Source organism: Prinia subflava, chromosome 2, assembly GCF_021018805.1.
Source record: "Prinia subflava isolate CZ2003 ecotype Zambia chromosome 2, Cam_Psub_1.2, whole genome shotgun sequence".
NCBI lineage: Eukaryota > Metazoa > Chordata > Aves > Passeriformes > Cisticolidae > Prinia > Prinia subflava.
Window position 1 is genome coordinate 64,015,989 of NC_086248.1, and position 15,023 is coordinate 64,031,011.

The following is a 15,023-nucleotide window of genomic DNA, read 5'->3' on the forward strand; positions in this document are numbered from 1 at the left end:
GCACGAAGCAGATCGGGCGGCGGGGAACCGGGAGACGCGGGTGCTCTCCGGGACCGGCAGCAGGTGCCACGGTCCCTGCCAGCAGCGCGGAGCTCCCGGGCATTTTGAACGGCCCAGGTGCTCCGGTCCCTTCCCAGCCGCTGGGGGCTCAGACCGGCGCAGAACAAGTTTGTTGAGGTCTCCCTGCCCCCTCCGTTACAAAACCTCTCTATCGGCGGCTCCTGCCCCGCTCCGCTCCCCCGGCGCCGCTGCCCGCGCCCCTTACCGATGGCCCAGGTGCAGCTCTCCTTGATGGCCCTGTGCTTGCTCCCCGACGCCTCCTTCTGCAGCTTTCGCAGGATTTCTTCCATCTTGCCTCCCCCGGGATCTTCGCCTAGCCGCGGGGGAAGCGGAGAGGCGGCGATGAAGAGGAGGAGGAGGGCGGCAGAGCGGTGCCGGGGCTGTCCCCGCCGCGGCAGTGCCTACGCGGGAGCGGAGCGCGGCACGCCGCTGCCGCCCCGCTGCCGCTGATGAATCACGCCGAGCTCCATGGCGGGGACACGTCAGTTGTTGCCGCTGCGGAGTCCCTCCTCCTCCTCCTCCTCCTCTCCCACCCCGGGCAGGCCCCGCTGGCGCAGCGGGGCTGGGGCGGGCCTGGCCCTGCCCGCGGGAGCGCAGGGACTCCCTCGCCGGCGCTGGGGTTGGAGGAGCCGCGGGACAGAGCGGAGCCGGCGCCGCCGGAGCCGGGCCCTGCGGCGGCAGCGGCCCCGCGGGAGGCGGGCGGGCGGGTCGCCATGGTGACCGGCGGGCGGGGGGCGCCGGCGGCCGAGGCCCGCCCGCCCCGGGCAGCGGGAGGCGGGCGGTGGGTGTGGGCTGGGGCCCCGCAGCTCCGGCAGGGGCTGCTGCCGCCGAGCGCAGCCCGGGCCTGCGGGGAGGTTCCCGCCGCCCAGGTTCCCGCTGGCCGGCGCTCCGCTCCCGGCGGCGCTGCCGCAGCGCAGCCCCGCTGTCCCGCAGCGCCCTGCGGAGCCGCGGGCCCTCCCGCAGCGGGCCGGGCGCGGCGAGCCAGGCCAGCGCACCGGCGTGAGTGCCGGCCCTCGGCATACCCTGACACGAGTGGGGTCTAATACGTGGCTGTGAGATCTGTGCCGTTCTTCTTAGCTGGCAAGCGCAGAAGGTCACGACTTGTGCTACCTGTCTGTGCCTTCACAGGAACGCACACCTTAATGTCCCCAACAAGCCAGCCCCCGGGACGAAGAGCAGCCACTCCACTAGCTCAGACCTTCCTCCTCACACCTGGAACGCTTCCTACCCACCAAAACGCCTACCTTCTTCGGCTTGCTGTTTCCCTGCCTTATCTCTAGTTTATATGTTACTTGCCCTTTTTGTGACTGCATCGCTTAATTGAGTGTTACAATGTTCTTGTCTTCTTGCAGAATCTCTCTTAAAAGAGACAAGAAAACAAGCAGACAATTAAAAAAAAAAGCAGATAAGAAAGGCATTCCAGGTAGCAGCTGGCAGTATTAGCGGTTATGTCTCCTACTGCTAATTGGAAGAGTACCAATAATGAATTACCAGACAGGATATTGGCACCTGGTGAATCAGCCGTAGCATTTCCCATAGGATATTGGGCTTTCAAAGGCTGTCCCTTGTCCAAATACTTACAAGGGCTCATCCTGTGTTCAAACATATAATGAATGCATAATCCATAGTTGCCTTTTAAGGCCAGAGTGTAAAAGTCCTGTCAGAAAAGAAAAGGATTTAGAATAATACCAGAAAGGTCTAGAGGTGCATAGATTGTTGCTGGAGGTGGAAAGGTGTAGCGTATTGCTACAATACTAAGAATTAAAATAACCAAACAAACACAAAACCCCAGCCCCCAGCAACCAACAAACAAACAAACAAAAGAAGCCCTAACCAATTCCCCCTAACCTTTAACAGGAATATCATTTATCTTCCAATTTCAGGCCGTAAACCAACCTCTAAGAAATGGAAAGTTTCCCAAAGTCTCCTGTCTCTGACTGTGCTCTGCCACCCTCCTTGGAATGAAAAATCTGGTGCTAGTGGCTGGGATTGTCAGGGCACTATGATGCTGTAAGTCAAGGCTCAAGTCTAAGTGGTGGTGAATTGTTTCCCACCCATGTGCATCCTCTTGTATTTTGTGTTGTGCTTAGTGGAAATGAGCATGAGTGTCAGTTTCTGGCTTTCCAAGGCTTTGTTTTTGTTTTTCCTGGGAGAAAAACAACTAAAAGAACTATGATCATGAATTAGGTGGTTTTAATGTAGAAATTACATACCAGAGTTCATTTGGACCTCTGGAACACTAAAAAATAAATATGTATCTATAAGTAGTAAATAATTAATTGCTTTTTTTCAGGGAACCACTGATGAAACTGAATTAATTTTTAATTTCAGATTATTTCTAGCTATATGCATCATGAACTTGCTGTTTAATTTCTCTGTTGTCTCCAAAGGAAGGCCTTTGCAGCTGGCATCTTCATCAGAATGACAGTGTTTTTCATAGAGGCTTGATGTCACTGAACCAAGATTTGTATTCATTTGGATTCTGTGCTGTTCAACACTTTCAGTAGTAATGTCATCAGCTTGTGAGAAATAAAGGTCATGTTCAGGCTCCTTAGAGCATCTTAAGGCCTGCCAGTAAGATTATGCAGAAGGAGAAACAAGTAAGCCATGACAAGTCTTCCTAACCACATATGTCAGAACACCATGAGTCAGCTTGCTGAAGCTTTTCACCTGAGGCCCTCCATTTCCTTATGGACAGGAGTCCATCAGTCCTTAAGTCTGTTGTCTGTATACTCACATAAATGCACAGTAACCGTGTTCTGCTGGAAGTCACTCCATGAATAAGCTTTGCTTAGGGAGGATATTTAATCATGTGCTCTGGATGCCCTTTCAAGGCAAGTGTCCTAAAATGTCACAGTATCTGGAAGTCCAGCTACAGACTAGGGATGACGGTGATGAAGGCTCTTCTCTTCTGCCATGAAGAGAAAATTAAGCTTTCTATGGTCATCCTTACAGCTCATCAGTCCTCTTTGCTTTGTCCTGACTGTGCAAAGCAGCCTTCTATAGTGGTAGAGGGTACCTAGGAGTCAGCGCTCTTGATCTCCTGCGCAGCTGGAGCCTGGTCCGACTTGAAGTCAGAAGGCTCCTATGCAGACCTGGTACCTGCATGATGCAGTGGTCATGTATCACTAAGAAGCAGTGTGCAGTGTGTTTTGTTGCTCTCACCTGGCAGTGCCAGTGCTACTGATCTTTTATCTCTCTGGATACATTCACAGCTCTGAGCACAGGCAAAAAGTGTGTAAGCAAAGCCAACTGCTCAAGATACCTGGAGTAATAGAGTAGTACAATTCTCTGTCCAATTCTCTGTCCAGGCCACAGAATTCTCTGTCCAAGCAAATGCTTACTTGACTTCAAAGATCTCCATGCTACTATGTCTGTGCATCTTCTAGTAGCCAAGGAAGGCAATGTGGTCTTATTTTTAATCTTTTCTGATAGCATAAGTCATACTGCCTGTGCACACCCCTGCCCTGTAATTCTAATCTTTGGGAACATAAGAAAGAATTAAAAGCTATAGTGGAAAAGTGTGAGACAAAAGCATGTTAGACTGTAAGATAATCACAGATAGATAATCTATTAGTCATTATCACTCATGTATTACCTGTGCTTTGGGCATTTTAACAATATTCTTGGTCAAGATCTCATACTGCAGATGCTGCAATGTGTGGACTGTGTCCCTGACACAGGGACAATGGGCTGTGTCCCTGAGAACCTCTTAAAAATTTAATTACAAAATGCTAAGAAATTCCCTCTAATGACGGGAAAACCACTTTGTTCCATGGTTCGAAAATTGTGCCTAGCCAGATTTTTCAAAATTACTCTTCCCAGAGGCACCTCTATAACTGAACCGACCAGCAGTCAGAAGCATGAGCTCTGCTTTGCTCAGAAAGCTCTGTACATGTGACTTCCCTTATGAAGGAAAAGTTGCTAAAAATTTGAAGTAAAGGGAGCTGTAGCTGGACTATGGGCTCATCATCACCTTTGTAACACCTCATAGCAGATGGAGGTACCCTTTCTTCTCTCTCCCAGAGGGCATCAAGACTCAGACAACAAGGCCCTTGTCAGGATTTCAGTTTTGGTTGTCTAGACTGTAAGCACACCCCTGATGGTGGGGTGGCATCTGTCATTGTTTGCCTGATTACACAGTGAGTTACCAGAGGCTAGAGCTGAGGGCTCAATGAAGTCTTTCCTGAGCTGCTGCTGCCTTCTGCACCCTTCAAAGTGTGACCTTTCTGAGCACAGCAAAGCACATTAGGCACCAATGCTGCTTACTGCAGGATTACAGAGTTGGGGAGAAAAAACCTCTGGAGTGGGAGCTGTAAATAAATCCAGCATATATTCAGAACTGTTTTCAGTACAGCCTCACAGCATTTATTCTGTGGAGAACAGGTGAAGAAAATGTGAAATCTTAAGATCTGTGCCAGGTTAGAAATATGAGAAAAGACTTTCTGACTTCATTGAAGATATATTTTCTGCAAAGATGGACAAAACCCAAAAATCACCATTGTTGTCTTCAATTTACCATAATCTTTTCATCCCCGGAGAGTTGCCAAGGCAGTTGAAGAAGGCATCAGGAACACAGAACAGCTATTTTGGGTCACATCAAGGTCGTTTTTACCTAGCACTTGTATTTGGGACAGAAGTTAGTTGGGCATTCTTGAAGAAAGGGCAGAAAAATACAGTGCCCTTCTCTATGCTAAACTCTCTCAGTTTCTGTTAAATTGCAGACTAGGCACTTCCTGAGACAATAGTTTTATCTTCATAAATAATACCTGGCAGGTTTTTCTTCTGGGAATGTGCCTAATTCATTTTGAAACTTTTTTAATGCTTTTGACCTGCACAACCACCCTCTGGCAGTGAATTCTACAGCCAAGTTGTGTGCAAACAAAAGAAAATTGGTTTTTGACCAGTTTTATCTTCTTTTTGCTTAGGTCTTTGAAGCTACCTACCTTTTGTGCTTTGAGAAGCACTGCATAAGCATCCTCTATTTTCTTCCTGTCATTCATGATTCATCATGGGTTGAACATGTTCTCCCTCAGCTTTTTTATTGCAGTCTACAGTGGACTATTTTATTTAATTTTTCTATATTTTTTATTTAATTTATAAATTATCTTTGATCATTCTGACTGCTCTTCTCTGTACTAATTCTAGTTCTTCTCTACCCTGAAATACAAGAGTTTGTGAAGAAGAGTGAGCACATGGGAAAAGGTGGCGTGAAGATTTGAACAACAAAAGCTCTATTGCTTCCATCAGACTCCACTGAAAAGACTTCAAGGGGCAAGAAAACTACAAGAAACTGTGGGGCTTACCTTAATATCACAAGAGTTTCAAGTCAGCCAGAAAGCTAAACTTCAGAGGACTCCTTGTGTCCCACTTTTCTCCCCTAATCCAGAGGATTACCCTAGTATTAATCTGTGGAAAGAAAGCTTAAATGTGCAGTCCATTCAAAGGCTGAATACAAAAGGATTGTATGGCTATCATATATTTGGAATATGCAAAATGGAAAAACCCAAACTCTCTGAAGCTGTCTCTGAAATGTGACTGAGCTGGTAACTTGTCACGTAGCTGTTTGACATGTAGGTCACTGAAAGTGACAAATGAATTAGACATATTTGTGTCCATAACCTGCTTTGAGATCTGTTGTGGCCTTTCCTCATTATGGGGAAACAAGGACATCATTGCATCTGCAGCTGTCAGAGGCTTGTGTTACAAAGTCAGGAAAGGTCAGCAAGGTCTAACTAAATACATCTCTACTGGCCAGGAAATGGACTGTGATTTGCACCGCCTCTTTAGTGTTAAGCATATAAATACATGAGTTCAAGTACTAGAAATACGCCTAGAAAAACTAGATAGTATACAAGTTTTCAACCTACTATGCTCTTTTTGAAATAGATAAATAGATTTTCCCACCACTATTACAAATTTTAAGGACCACTCCCTGACAAATCCCTGAATTTGTTAAGTATGGTGCAAAGTAAAGAGAAACACAGAAGAGCAGGTTAAATAGATGTTTAATAGTGTTAATAAAATGGTTCTGTTCTGCCAGAGATCAATCTGAAATGAATTCCCTGGTTTCAGGGCAATGCTCTCAGGCTTACAATGCAATAGTAGCAAAATTCAATTCAGAGCCTTCTTTTTATGCAGTCATATAATAATATAAACACAAGAAAAAATCTCTTTCTTCTCCATGCTGCACCCAAACTCTCTGAGATATAGTTTGACTCTGTTAGTCAATGGTTCTTATTTTTCTAGCTTTAAAGACCAGCTTAACAGATTTAAAAGATAAAATGTTCTGAATTAAGAGAGATAGTTAACTTCAGATCATAGTTTAGTTCCTATTTATTATGCCTTTTCCTCACAATAATAAGTGGGAACTTCTTACAAGGGAAGTAAGTCCCAGTCTCCAAAAGCTCTTCCAAAGGGTGTAAGGATATTTTACACCTCATTTGCTCTTGTCCCCACAGACACTGGTTTTCATCTCAATGGTATCACAGAATCACAGAATCAATTAGCTTGGAAAAGAGTATCAATTACTCATACATCTCCCTCTGTCATCTGACTGGGCACAGGACTAGTTTTCTGAATTTGACTTAAATTGAATATTAGTAGTAAAGTTGACCTGTAAGTAGACCTGTGGTACAGTCACATGCTTGGAGGCTTTCTTGGAATGTTCTTCAAGAGATCAGTTTGCTATAAACTGACTGATGAACTTATATGTTGAGTGATGTCCTTTTATATTTCACTACAAGTATTAATCAACGTGAAATCAATGCTCAGATTGTTATTGGCGTGTACTTTCTGGAGATATAATTAGAGGGAGTAGAGCATTCAGCTTCCACCTTGCTGGGAGCAGACAGTAATTGCCTCTAAGTCATGATCTGAAAATCCAATGCTAAGTGATATTGAACCACACAAAAGCTCCTATTACAGCAACAGTCACAAGCACCCAGGCTTGTGGACCTGAGGGAGAGCGCCACTACCCAAATGTATAATTTTTGAAACCTTCTCTTCCATTAAATGAAAAATCAAGCAGAAATATAGTGTTCCCCAACATGTATTTTGAGAAGAGATTTCAAGGAATGGCATTCTAGAATTCTGTGTTTAAATTTCAGTAGCTTCCAGATCATATATACTCAGTCTATAAATGAAAAGCCTTTGGATAAAACAGATCTAAGTCAAACTGGACTGCTTGTTATCTTCAGTGTACTATAGGGCAAGCAAAAAGAAAAAAAAAATTGAAATTTTTTTTGAAATTATTAAAACGATGGTCCTTTAAAGAACAAAAACTATTTTTAGGGATACAGCACAAATGGATTTTGATGGTTTGATCTTAAATATGCGTACCAGTACTCTTGCTTTCTGTACTACTGTAAGTCTCACTGATCTCAGTAGTACGTGATTGGTCCTGTGCAACTCTTTTCCCTCATGTTTTATTGAAATAATTGCAACCAGAAGAACTGTGTGATTTTGAGTCTCTATGGTATGAAAAGAGAGCAGATTTTCTACCATAGCCCTTTACTTTTGCAGTGTGCTCTCTCACATTTGATCTGTAAGAACAGATAAAATCTAGACATCTTACTGAACATGTGTAAGCTGATCTGCTGAAGTTTGTACACATTTGGACATGTTTTTGACATGCAGCAAAAAGCATAACCCAGATACATAAGCCAATCTTACATTTTATTTTAATTCTTCATGACAACAAACAGGGACATCTTCTCAAATAAAGGTTATCAGATTGTATTAAAATTGGCCAAACATTATCTGCTCTCTTTGTCTAGAAATGGTGAAACTAATCTGATTGAAATGCAAAGCAATCACCTCTGCTCCCATCCAGATGGAAGATTTCAGCCCCAGTTAGTATTTGATAAAGTGGGTGAAAATGAAATTGTACTGTGGCAGTTGCCAGGTAACCTTGAGGTAGTGCCACCTATAATGCCAGCCAACTTGAGAAATGACATATGTATTACAGATACAATATTGATTTTATGTAGTTACATATAATTAATAATGAGGAAATTGTACATTTCATTTACTCTGCCTTTTCTGAGCTTTGTGGAAGTTGAAAAGATTATTATCTTCTTAAATACCAAGGGTCTACTTTGAATAATTTCTTCATTTGGGAACAAATGAACAGTTGTTTCCCAGGCCAAGGGTGAGAGGATCTTTACGCTACAGAAGAACAGAGCATCATTGACCCAGTAGTTAATAGAGATGTAGATATCAGAATAAGAAGACTTAGTCATGTTGCTTTAGCCATGATTTATAAGCACAAAATATATGAAATATAAATAATTTTTTAAAATTAAACACTGACGTTCCATTTGTTTCCATTCAGCCTCGTGCAAGGTATTTTAAGCTAATTTACTGTTATTGGCCATGGAATGAAAACACATCTTCCTACCAACACTGTAGGGAAAAGCTTTCCCTTCAGAACTGGAAACAAATCCTGCAGCTACCATAACCCTTTCCAATACACAAGTTAACATGCCTCACATATTCCACGCAATTGTTGGATGCTTCAGTGTATGTACATACACTCAACCCTTTGAGCAGGGCAGCAGCAATTCCTGTATTATTTCTTTCCTTGCTTGCTTCTTAAAGGCTGTAAATTGCAGTTAGCCACTGTAGTATTTGCAAAGCTGTACCTTACTGCCTGAGATGCCAACAATATAAAAAATAATTAAGGACACTCTTTATATAAAGCTCACATAATTTCATATAAGTACATTTGAACACTAATGGAGTCAGGTCAGGTTCAAGAAAATTCTAGCTCAGCAGAAAACTTACTGTGTTTTGTGTGAACTGTTTTCCTTGTGATTTGTGTCAGAATCATGAGAAAGAACATCTTCAGTGCAAGCTGCATTGTTGGTGGAGCACATACAGGTAGTTAAATCACTTTTATCTCCTTGATGTTCTTGTGATTTGTTCTTTTTGTTTGGTTGGTGTGGGATTTTTCCATTTACAAGTGGTGGCAGAGCAGATGGCAAAGGCTTAGCTTGGTGTAATGTGACCATAAAAAAAAGCGAAGCTGTCAGTGAGCCTTGTTTCCAGCAAGCTTATTCCACTTTTAGAAGGATTTTTCTTCCACTGGAATCAACCTCAAAAATATGATTTTAAGAAGAAACAAGTAGGTCTTCTAGGAGCAAAATTCAACAGTTCTGAGGTTCTCTCTAAGTTCACTGTAGAACTTCTCTTTTAGGGGAGGAGGGCAATACTTTGGGATTCTCTCCTCCACAAGGCAGTGTTTTTCAGTGAAACTTGTAAGAATTCTTCAGTTCTGCTGTTTCTGCTCTTTTGTCGTTAAAAGGTGTTTTGGGGAAGGAGGGGTGGCAGGAAGCTGGCAAAATCATAGAGACATCAGTTCTGCATGAGTTCATGACTTGTTTAAGTCACATGTTTAAGTGCAGCTTCATAAAGCTCTCTTCAAGTTTCTAAAAAAAACCAGAGCAAACCAGCCTTAGATTTTTGCACCCATTGGTGCTATTTAGCTCACCCTTTGAGCAAATGCCTAAATATCTTCTGAAGCTGTAACTTCAGAAGTTATTTCTGTTGTTATTTCTGCTGCCAAGTATGCCCAGTCTGTGCCAACATGAACAACCTTGCACACATAGACAGCAAAGACAGGCTTTACCCCCAAGCAATATTTGAACAGGAAACAGAGGTAAAGCAAACTTCAGTGTTGCTTATTTCTTAGCTAAAGAAATTATGAAATAGACTGCTTAAAGGATTTGCCAAAGGCCACACACCAGGTCTGAGGAAGAGCTATGTCTGAGGCAGAGCTGTGGACAGAAAACTCCTGAACCACAGTTCTGTGCATTCCCTGCTGCTCAGTGCATTCACCGCAGTTCATCCTTCCTTTTCAGAGGACTACCATGTAGGAAAGTATTATTCAAAGCTGCTGACAAGTCTGACTAGCTGTTTTTCTAACAAATGAAGGAGTGGCAGTTGGCAAAAGGTGATAATAGCACTAGGCAGCAAAGATTGTAACTGCCTGTGCCATACACTGTATTGTACATTTTATCTTTAAATGCTCCCTTAGAGAAGCACAAACAAGAATACAAAGGAAATGGAAATCTGACACCTGCTTATAATTTATAATACTCATTGTATTTTTGGGACAGCCATCCTTGGCAAGGTGAGTTATTTTATTTATAGGCAGGAGCTGCTCATGATTTGCATGGTAATGCATTCACATCTGCAAAGCCTATAAATTAGCCTCCAGCTCATTACAGCAATGCCATTGTCCTACTTGCCAGTATGTAATCTGATCCCAAATGTTTCAGATGTCCACAAAATAAAACTAGCCTGAGGGAAGAACTTCACTGTTGCAGTATTAGCACACCAAAAAAAAATCTTCCTCTCCCGCAAAAAAGAAGAAAATAACACAAAATGACTGGATGGGAGGAAACTGCTAAGTATTTCAAAAAGATGAGTCCCAAAGCCTTACACTCAAGAAACTGGAAAGCTGTTGCCATGTTTTAAGGTGCTTGTGCCAGTTCAGCCACAATAATGAACTTATTGCAGCTTTTTAAAGGGTTCCAAATAAAAGTAGTTTCATAGAAGATTAAGTCACTTACTTGGCTGTGCATCCTGATTTTATCCTAATGTGTCATACTTGAGCACTTGAATGCTTTTATTATTATTACTGTTTCAACTTTGGTTGTGCATAGCTATCTGAAACAGATGCTGATGTCCTTTATTTTGATGCACCTTATAAAGACAGTCTCTACTTCCAGGTAGCCAAGAGTTTATCATTATGTCAAGACTTTGCCCCTTCATTAAGCCAGCAAAAAGATGAAATGTGGTGTAGACAAAGCAGGCTCATAGAGCACATATGCCCTCCCATCTAGATATGCAGATGCCTCCTATGTAAATTCACTTTGTTAAAGGTCACTGGTTGGTAAAAGATTGCTGGTACCCAAGTTCAGCTTCTGAAATATCTCAGACCAACTTTGCTATGGTGGATATGAAGAAGAGGGCTCTCCACCAAACTTGGAAAAATGCTGGTTCGCTCTTGTAACTTCCATCTGGCACATGAACATAGCCATCCTTAAAAATGGGAAAACTGAAACCCTTACAAATCACAAGCCCTACCTACAGTATTGGAAAGGTCTTTAACAGGATGACAAAGCTGCTGTCAGCTGCTGTCTTACCCACTGCCCAGATTTGTTTCTGCATTACCCTACTGCTTACCTCCTCTGGCTTTTTCATTTCTTCCTTCAACCTCCCCAGCTACCCTTCATAGGCTGTAGAGTCCTCAAAAACCTCTCTTCTTTGCTGGCCTACTTTTATAGGTAAATTACTGCAAATGAGAAGAAGGCCTGAAATAAGGGAGCTTCAGCTGAAGCTTCAGAGTGGGAGGGGGAAAGGTACAGGTCATTGCACAAGCGTGATGTTGGATTCAGGTGTGCCTGCGTGCAGGATGTGCATCAGTATATTACATTTTTTATTGAATTCTGGTTGATAATAATAGATGGTCATTTATTTATTTGTTTGTTTGTTTACTGTAGCTCTCTTTTTTGTCTCAGTAGGTGGGAGAGCAGCAGAAAAACAGGGCTCTGCATGAGTCATAACCCAGAAAAAGCTCTGCTGAGAATACAGCTGACACTCTTCTGCAGTGTAGCCCAGGTGATAAGCATCGGTGTTGCTGTTCTCTCCATGTTGTCGGTCTCATATTGCCATGAATGATAATATTCACTGTGATGTAGTCTAATAATCACTGTGATGTATTCAAATGGAGCTCTAGGGACAGATAGGTAGGGATGTCTCCGTTTCATCTTCTTCTTTTCCATACTAACATGAGAAAAAGGAAATGCAGCATAAACAAAAATAAATACTTGTTTAGAACAAACATAAAAATAAAAGATGTTACTTCTAAATCCAGGATTTTCATGTCACTTATGTTCGGTTGTACTTTTGATCTTAGAAAAAATTGCACAAGGCTAGATCCAGCTATGGGCCCAGAGAGGATTTATATATCTCTGCTGCAGATCCCACTTCACGAGTGGGCAGTGCCCATGTATGAGCCCCAGCCTTGTCATCCCTGCAACTGGCAGCTAGCTGGTGGATCTTTATTTTAAATATGGGACAGGCCTAGTGAACTCTGGGGGACCTTCCTAGCAAAGAGCTGGGCACAGAATGAGGGAACAAGCAGACCTGGTGTTCTCCCTGAAATCTGCAGTTCAAGCACATGGTTAGAGGCAGCCTTGATGCTCACAGTGGGAGTCAGGCTGCTCAGTGCTGAGTCTGGAATGAACTTCTCACAGAGGGTCTCTGTAGTGGCCACTGCTGGATGTCATAATAGCACTAGGCAGCCAAGATTGTAACTTTGCTGCCTAGTGCTATTATCACATCCAGCTCTGAGTGTGCCAAGCTGGGGATGGCAGCAAGCACTGACCTGGGTACCTCTGCTCCTCACATCTGTCTCACCCAGAAACTGAAGATCATTTGGGGCTGCTGAAGTGCCAACCATGTATTTCCTACATGTGCCACAGAGAGTGAGCAAGCTCTGGCTGTCCTTGAAGCTGCCCTCTTAGGCTGAATTTCTGCACTGGTCCTTCATTTCACATGCTGGCCTCCTCCTGGCCTTCATCAGACTGTGCAAACAGACTCTGAGTAGTTGAAAAAGATTCCAGTGTTTGAGTAGTTTATCAGTGCTTCCCATGTTTAATGCTTTTCTGTTCCCAGGAGAATGGAGTACGGGATACACTGGGTGTTGTTGTTCAGATACTGCACTAAAAAGTGTAGTGTCTGTGGCTACACAGAGCTGATTCCTGTCCTATTTCTAATTGCATTCACTCTCTAAACATGGCATAATCTCCTTTACAATAATATGTGTGGGGAAAAAAAAAATCTTAGCATTTTTGTTCAGACTACCTGTGATAAAGATTCCTTTTCTTTTTCCTCTGCCTATCATGCTTTAAACTTTTACTCAACCTATATTTTATAGCTACTTCTTTCATGCTTTGTGCTACTGAGATCCAAGGAATTATTTCTTCACAAATGGTAGCAAAAAAAGCATGGAAAGTCTAGAAACAAGCATGCTGTAAAGAGAGTTTAAAAACATACATTTTCCTCTGTGTGTATTTAGCAGTTTCCATCTTTGCCATATGTTCTTCTCTTCATCATTTTGCCTTTTAGATTATTCTTTAACACTTGCTTGTTTTCTTGCTTCTGCAACAGAAGGGGAATTGATCTTTCATTTGTTCCGCAAATATTCCTTATTGTCCCAGGTTTTATTACCCCATCTGTTATTGAGTGATCAATTAAAGTCTCTTGTGGTCTCACTTTTCCAGCTGATGTTGGAATATATACCACAGATTATATTTCAATGTAATTGCTGCCTACTCTATGATGTGTAAACGAGAGAGAGAGAGGAACAAAAAGACGAGGGTATTTTCCCCCTGCCTACCATTCCTCTCTTTCTGTGTAAGCACATATCTTCAGTGCTTACTTTTTATCAATGACAGCATTTAAACTAAATCTCTCATCTCCTCTCTTCTGTACATGAGTACAGTACAATGCTTGTACCTCAGTGTTTGCTACTAGAAAACACAAAAGTATATACAAAATAAGGTCACCAATACTTGAGGGAAACAGGTAGATACTGTCACACTTCATGAGCTAAAACACTTCCCTGCAACCCTCCCAAAAATAGAGACTTCTTTCTCCAAGCAGTATTTCCCTGTTCTCTCTCTTCCATCTCCCAGCCCTTTCTTGCTGCTCTCAATACTTACTCTTGGTCATGTATATATTAACTCTGTGTGTAGTTTTAAAATTACTTCTTCTCCCATATTTTTAGGCATTTACAACACCATGTTCGGCACAATCCTGTTTCATCTTCCTGCACTCAACTCTGTCTGTCACAGCAAGGAGCTCAAGAAAGTCATGCTTTTAAAATTAGAGGTACAGCATGGTTTCTGCAGGGGGAAGCTAAACCCCCTAAGCGTGATCAAACTGGTATGAAGAAGGTGCGTTTTCTGCAGTAGGACAAAGAGATGGAAATTTCTACTCTCTGTCCAGTACAATGGGAGAGAAAACTCAATTAGAACTATTTAAACTATTGCTTTTCTTAATAATAGAACAAAGTGGGTCATTGCCAGGGAGAAACACGGAAGCAGCTCCTGGTGGGACAAATTGCGTTAGAAGCAGCACCCCTGATTTGCCCCTGAAAATAATGACTCAAAGTATTGACGTTCATTCATGCTGTGTTAATCCAACGTCATAAGTGCATGTGCTGGTAATTTAGAGATGTGATCCCTCATTTGAGTATGTGTTTAAAGACCAGACTGTGTCTCAGAAATAAGGCCTCAGTGAACTGAGCTATTGGATGAGTCACTTATAAAAGCTAAACAGAGACTTTAATGCAGAGCTGTGCAATCAAACGTACTCTGTCTTCTTCTGGATGTGCAGGTGCTGATTAAATTTATCCCAAAAGCTCCTGATGTCACTCCTGGGAACTAAGATGGTGTTTCACAAGAGCTCAGTGTGCTGAGGCTAGAAAGAACAAAAATGGTGATCCTACAATGCTGTATGGGCAGCTCTGAGATGCATGTGGCTTTTACAGGGAAGAAGGAGGAATGGAGACAAGAAATACAGATTATTGCAAGCAAATGCAAGTGGTATATCTATCACACCAGTTTTTCCATGAGATTTTGGAATGAAAAACTCTCAGAAATGTGGAGTTAAATACACACACACACACACACGCATAAATATGTAAAATCTCAGTGCTGAATGGACAGCAGTACAGGGGCTTCCATATCCCTAAATGAACTCAAACCCATGGGATGGAAGGCAGTGCCACACTCCCACTGGAAGGCATCAAGGCACTAGGCTCTGCCTTGCACACACCTGTGGTGCAGGTGTCTGGGTAGGAGCTGGCCTGGGTCATCCTCTATCATCAGTGGGGAGACAATCAGACACTCCACTTCAGCCTCAGTCTAAAACATCTGAGTGAGAGG

General features: G+C 42.8%; 1 protein-coding gene and 1 long non-coding RNA gene across 7 annotated transcripts in view; one reads left to right on the forward strand and one right to left on the reverse strand.

Annotated features, from left to right (window-relative positions):
* The window catches only part of ARFGEF3 (ARFGEF family member 3), an 87,366-nt gene extending 86,868 nt beyond the window's left edge, over positions 1 to 498 (reverse strand). For all 4 annotated transcript variants that reach the window (XM_063390279.1, XM_063390278.1, XM_063390277.1 and 1 more), the window contains exon 1: positions 266 to 498. In XM_063390279.1, the coding sequence (XP_063246349.1) occupies positions 266 to 350 (85 nt within the window). In that variant the 5' untranslated portion in view covers positions 351 to 498. The remainder of the gene's footprint in view (positions 1 to 265) is intronic.
* Positions 215 to 8,496, forward strand: LOC134546933 (uncharacterized). Of its 3 annotated transcripts, none has more exons than XR_010079313.1 (3): positions 215 to 276; positions 1,944 to 2,070; positions 5,209 to 8,496. It is a non-coding gene; the product is annotated as an uncharacterized LOC134546933 (long non-coding RNA). The 3 variants fall into 3 exon arrangements; XR_010079312.1 differs by lacking the exon at positions 215 to 276 and adding an exon at positions 680 to 776; XR_010079311.1 differs by lacking the exon at positions 215 to 276 and adding an exon at positions 937 to 1,059.
* The last annotated feature ends 6,527 nt before the right edge of the window (positions 8,497 to 15,023 follow it).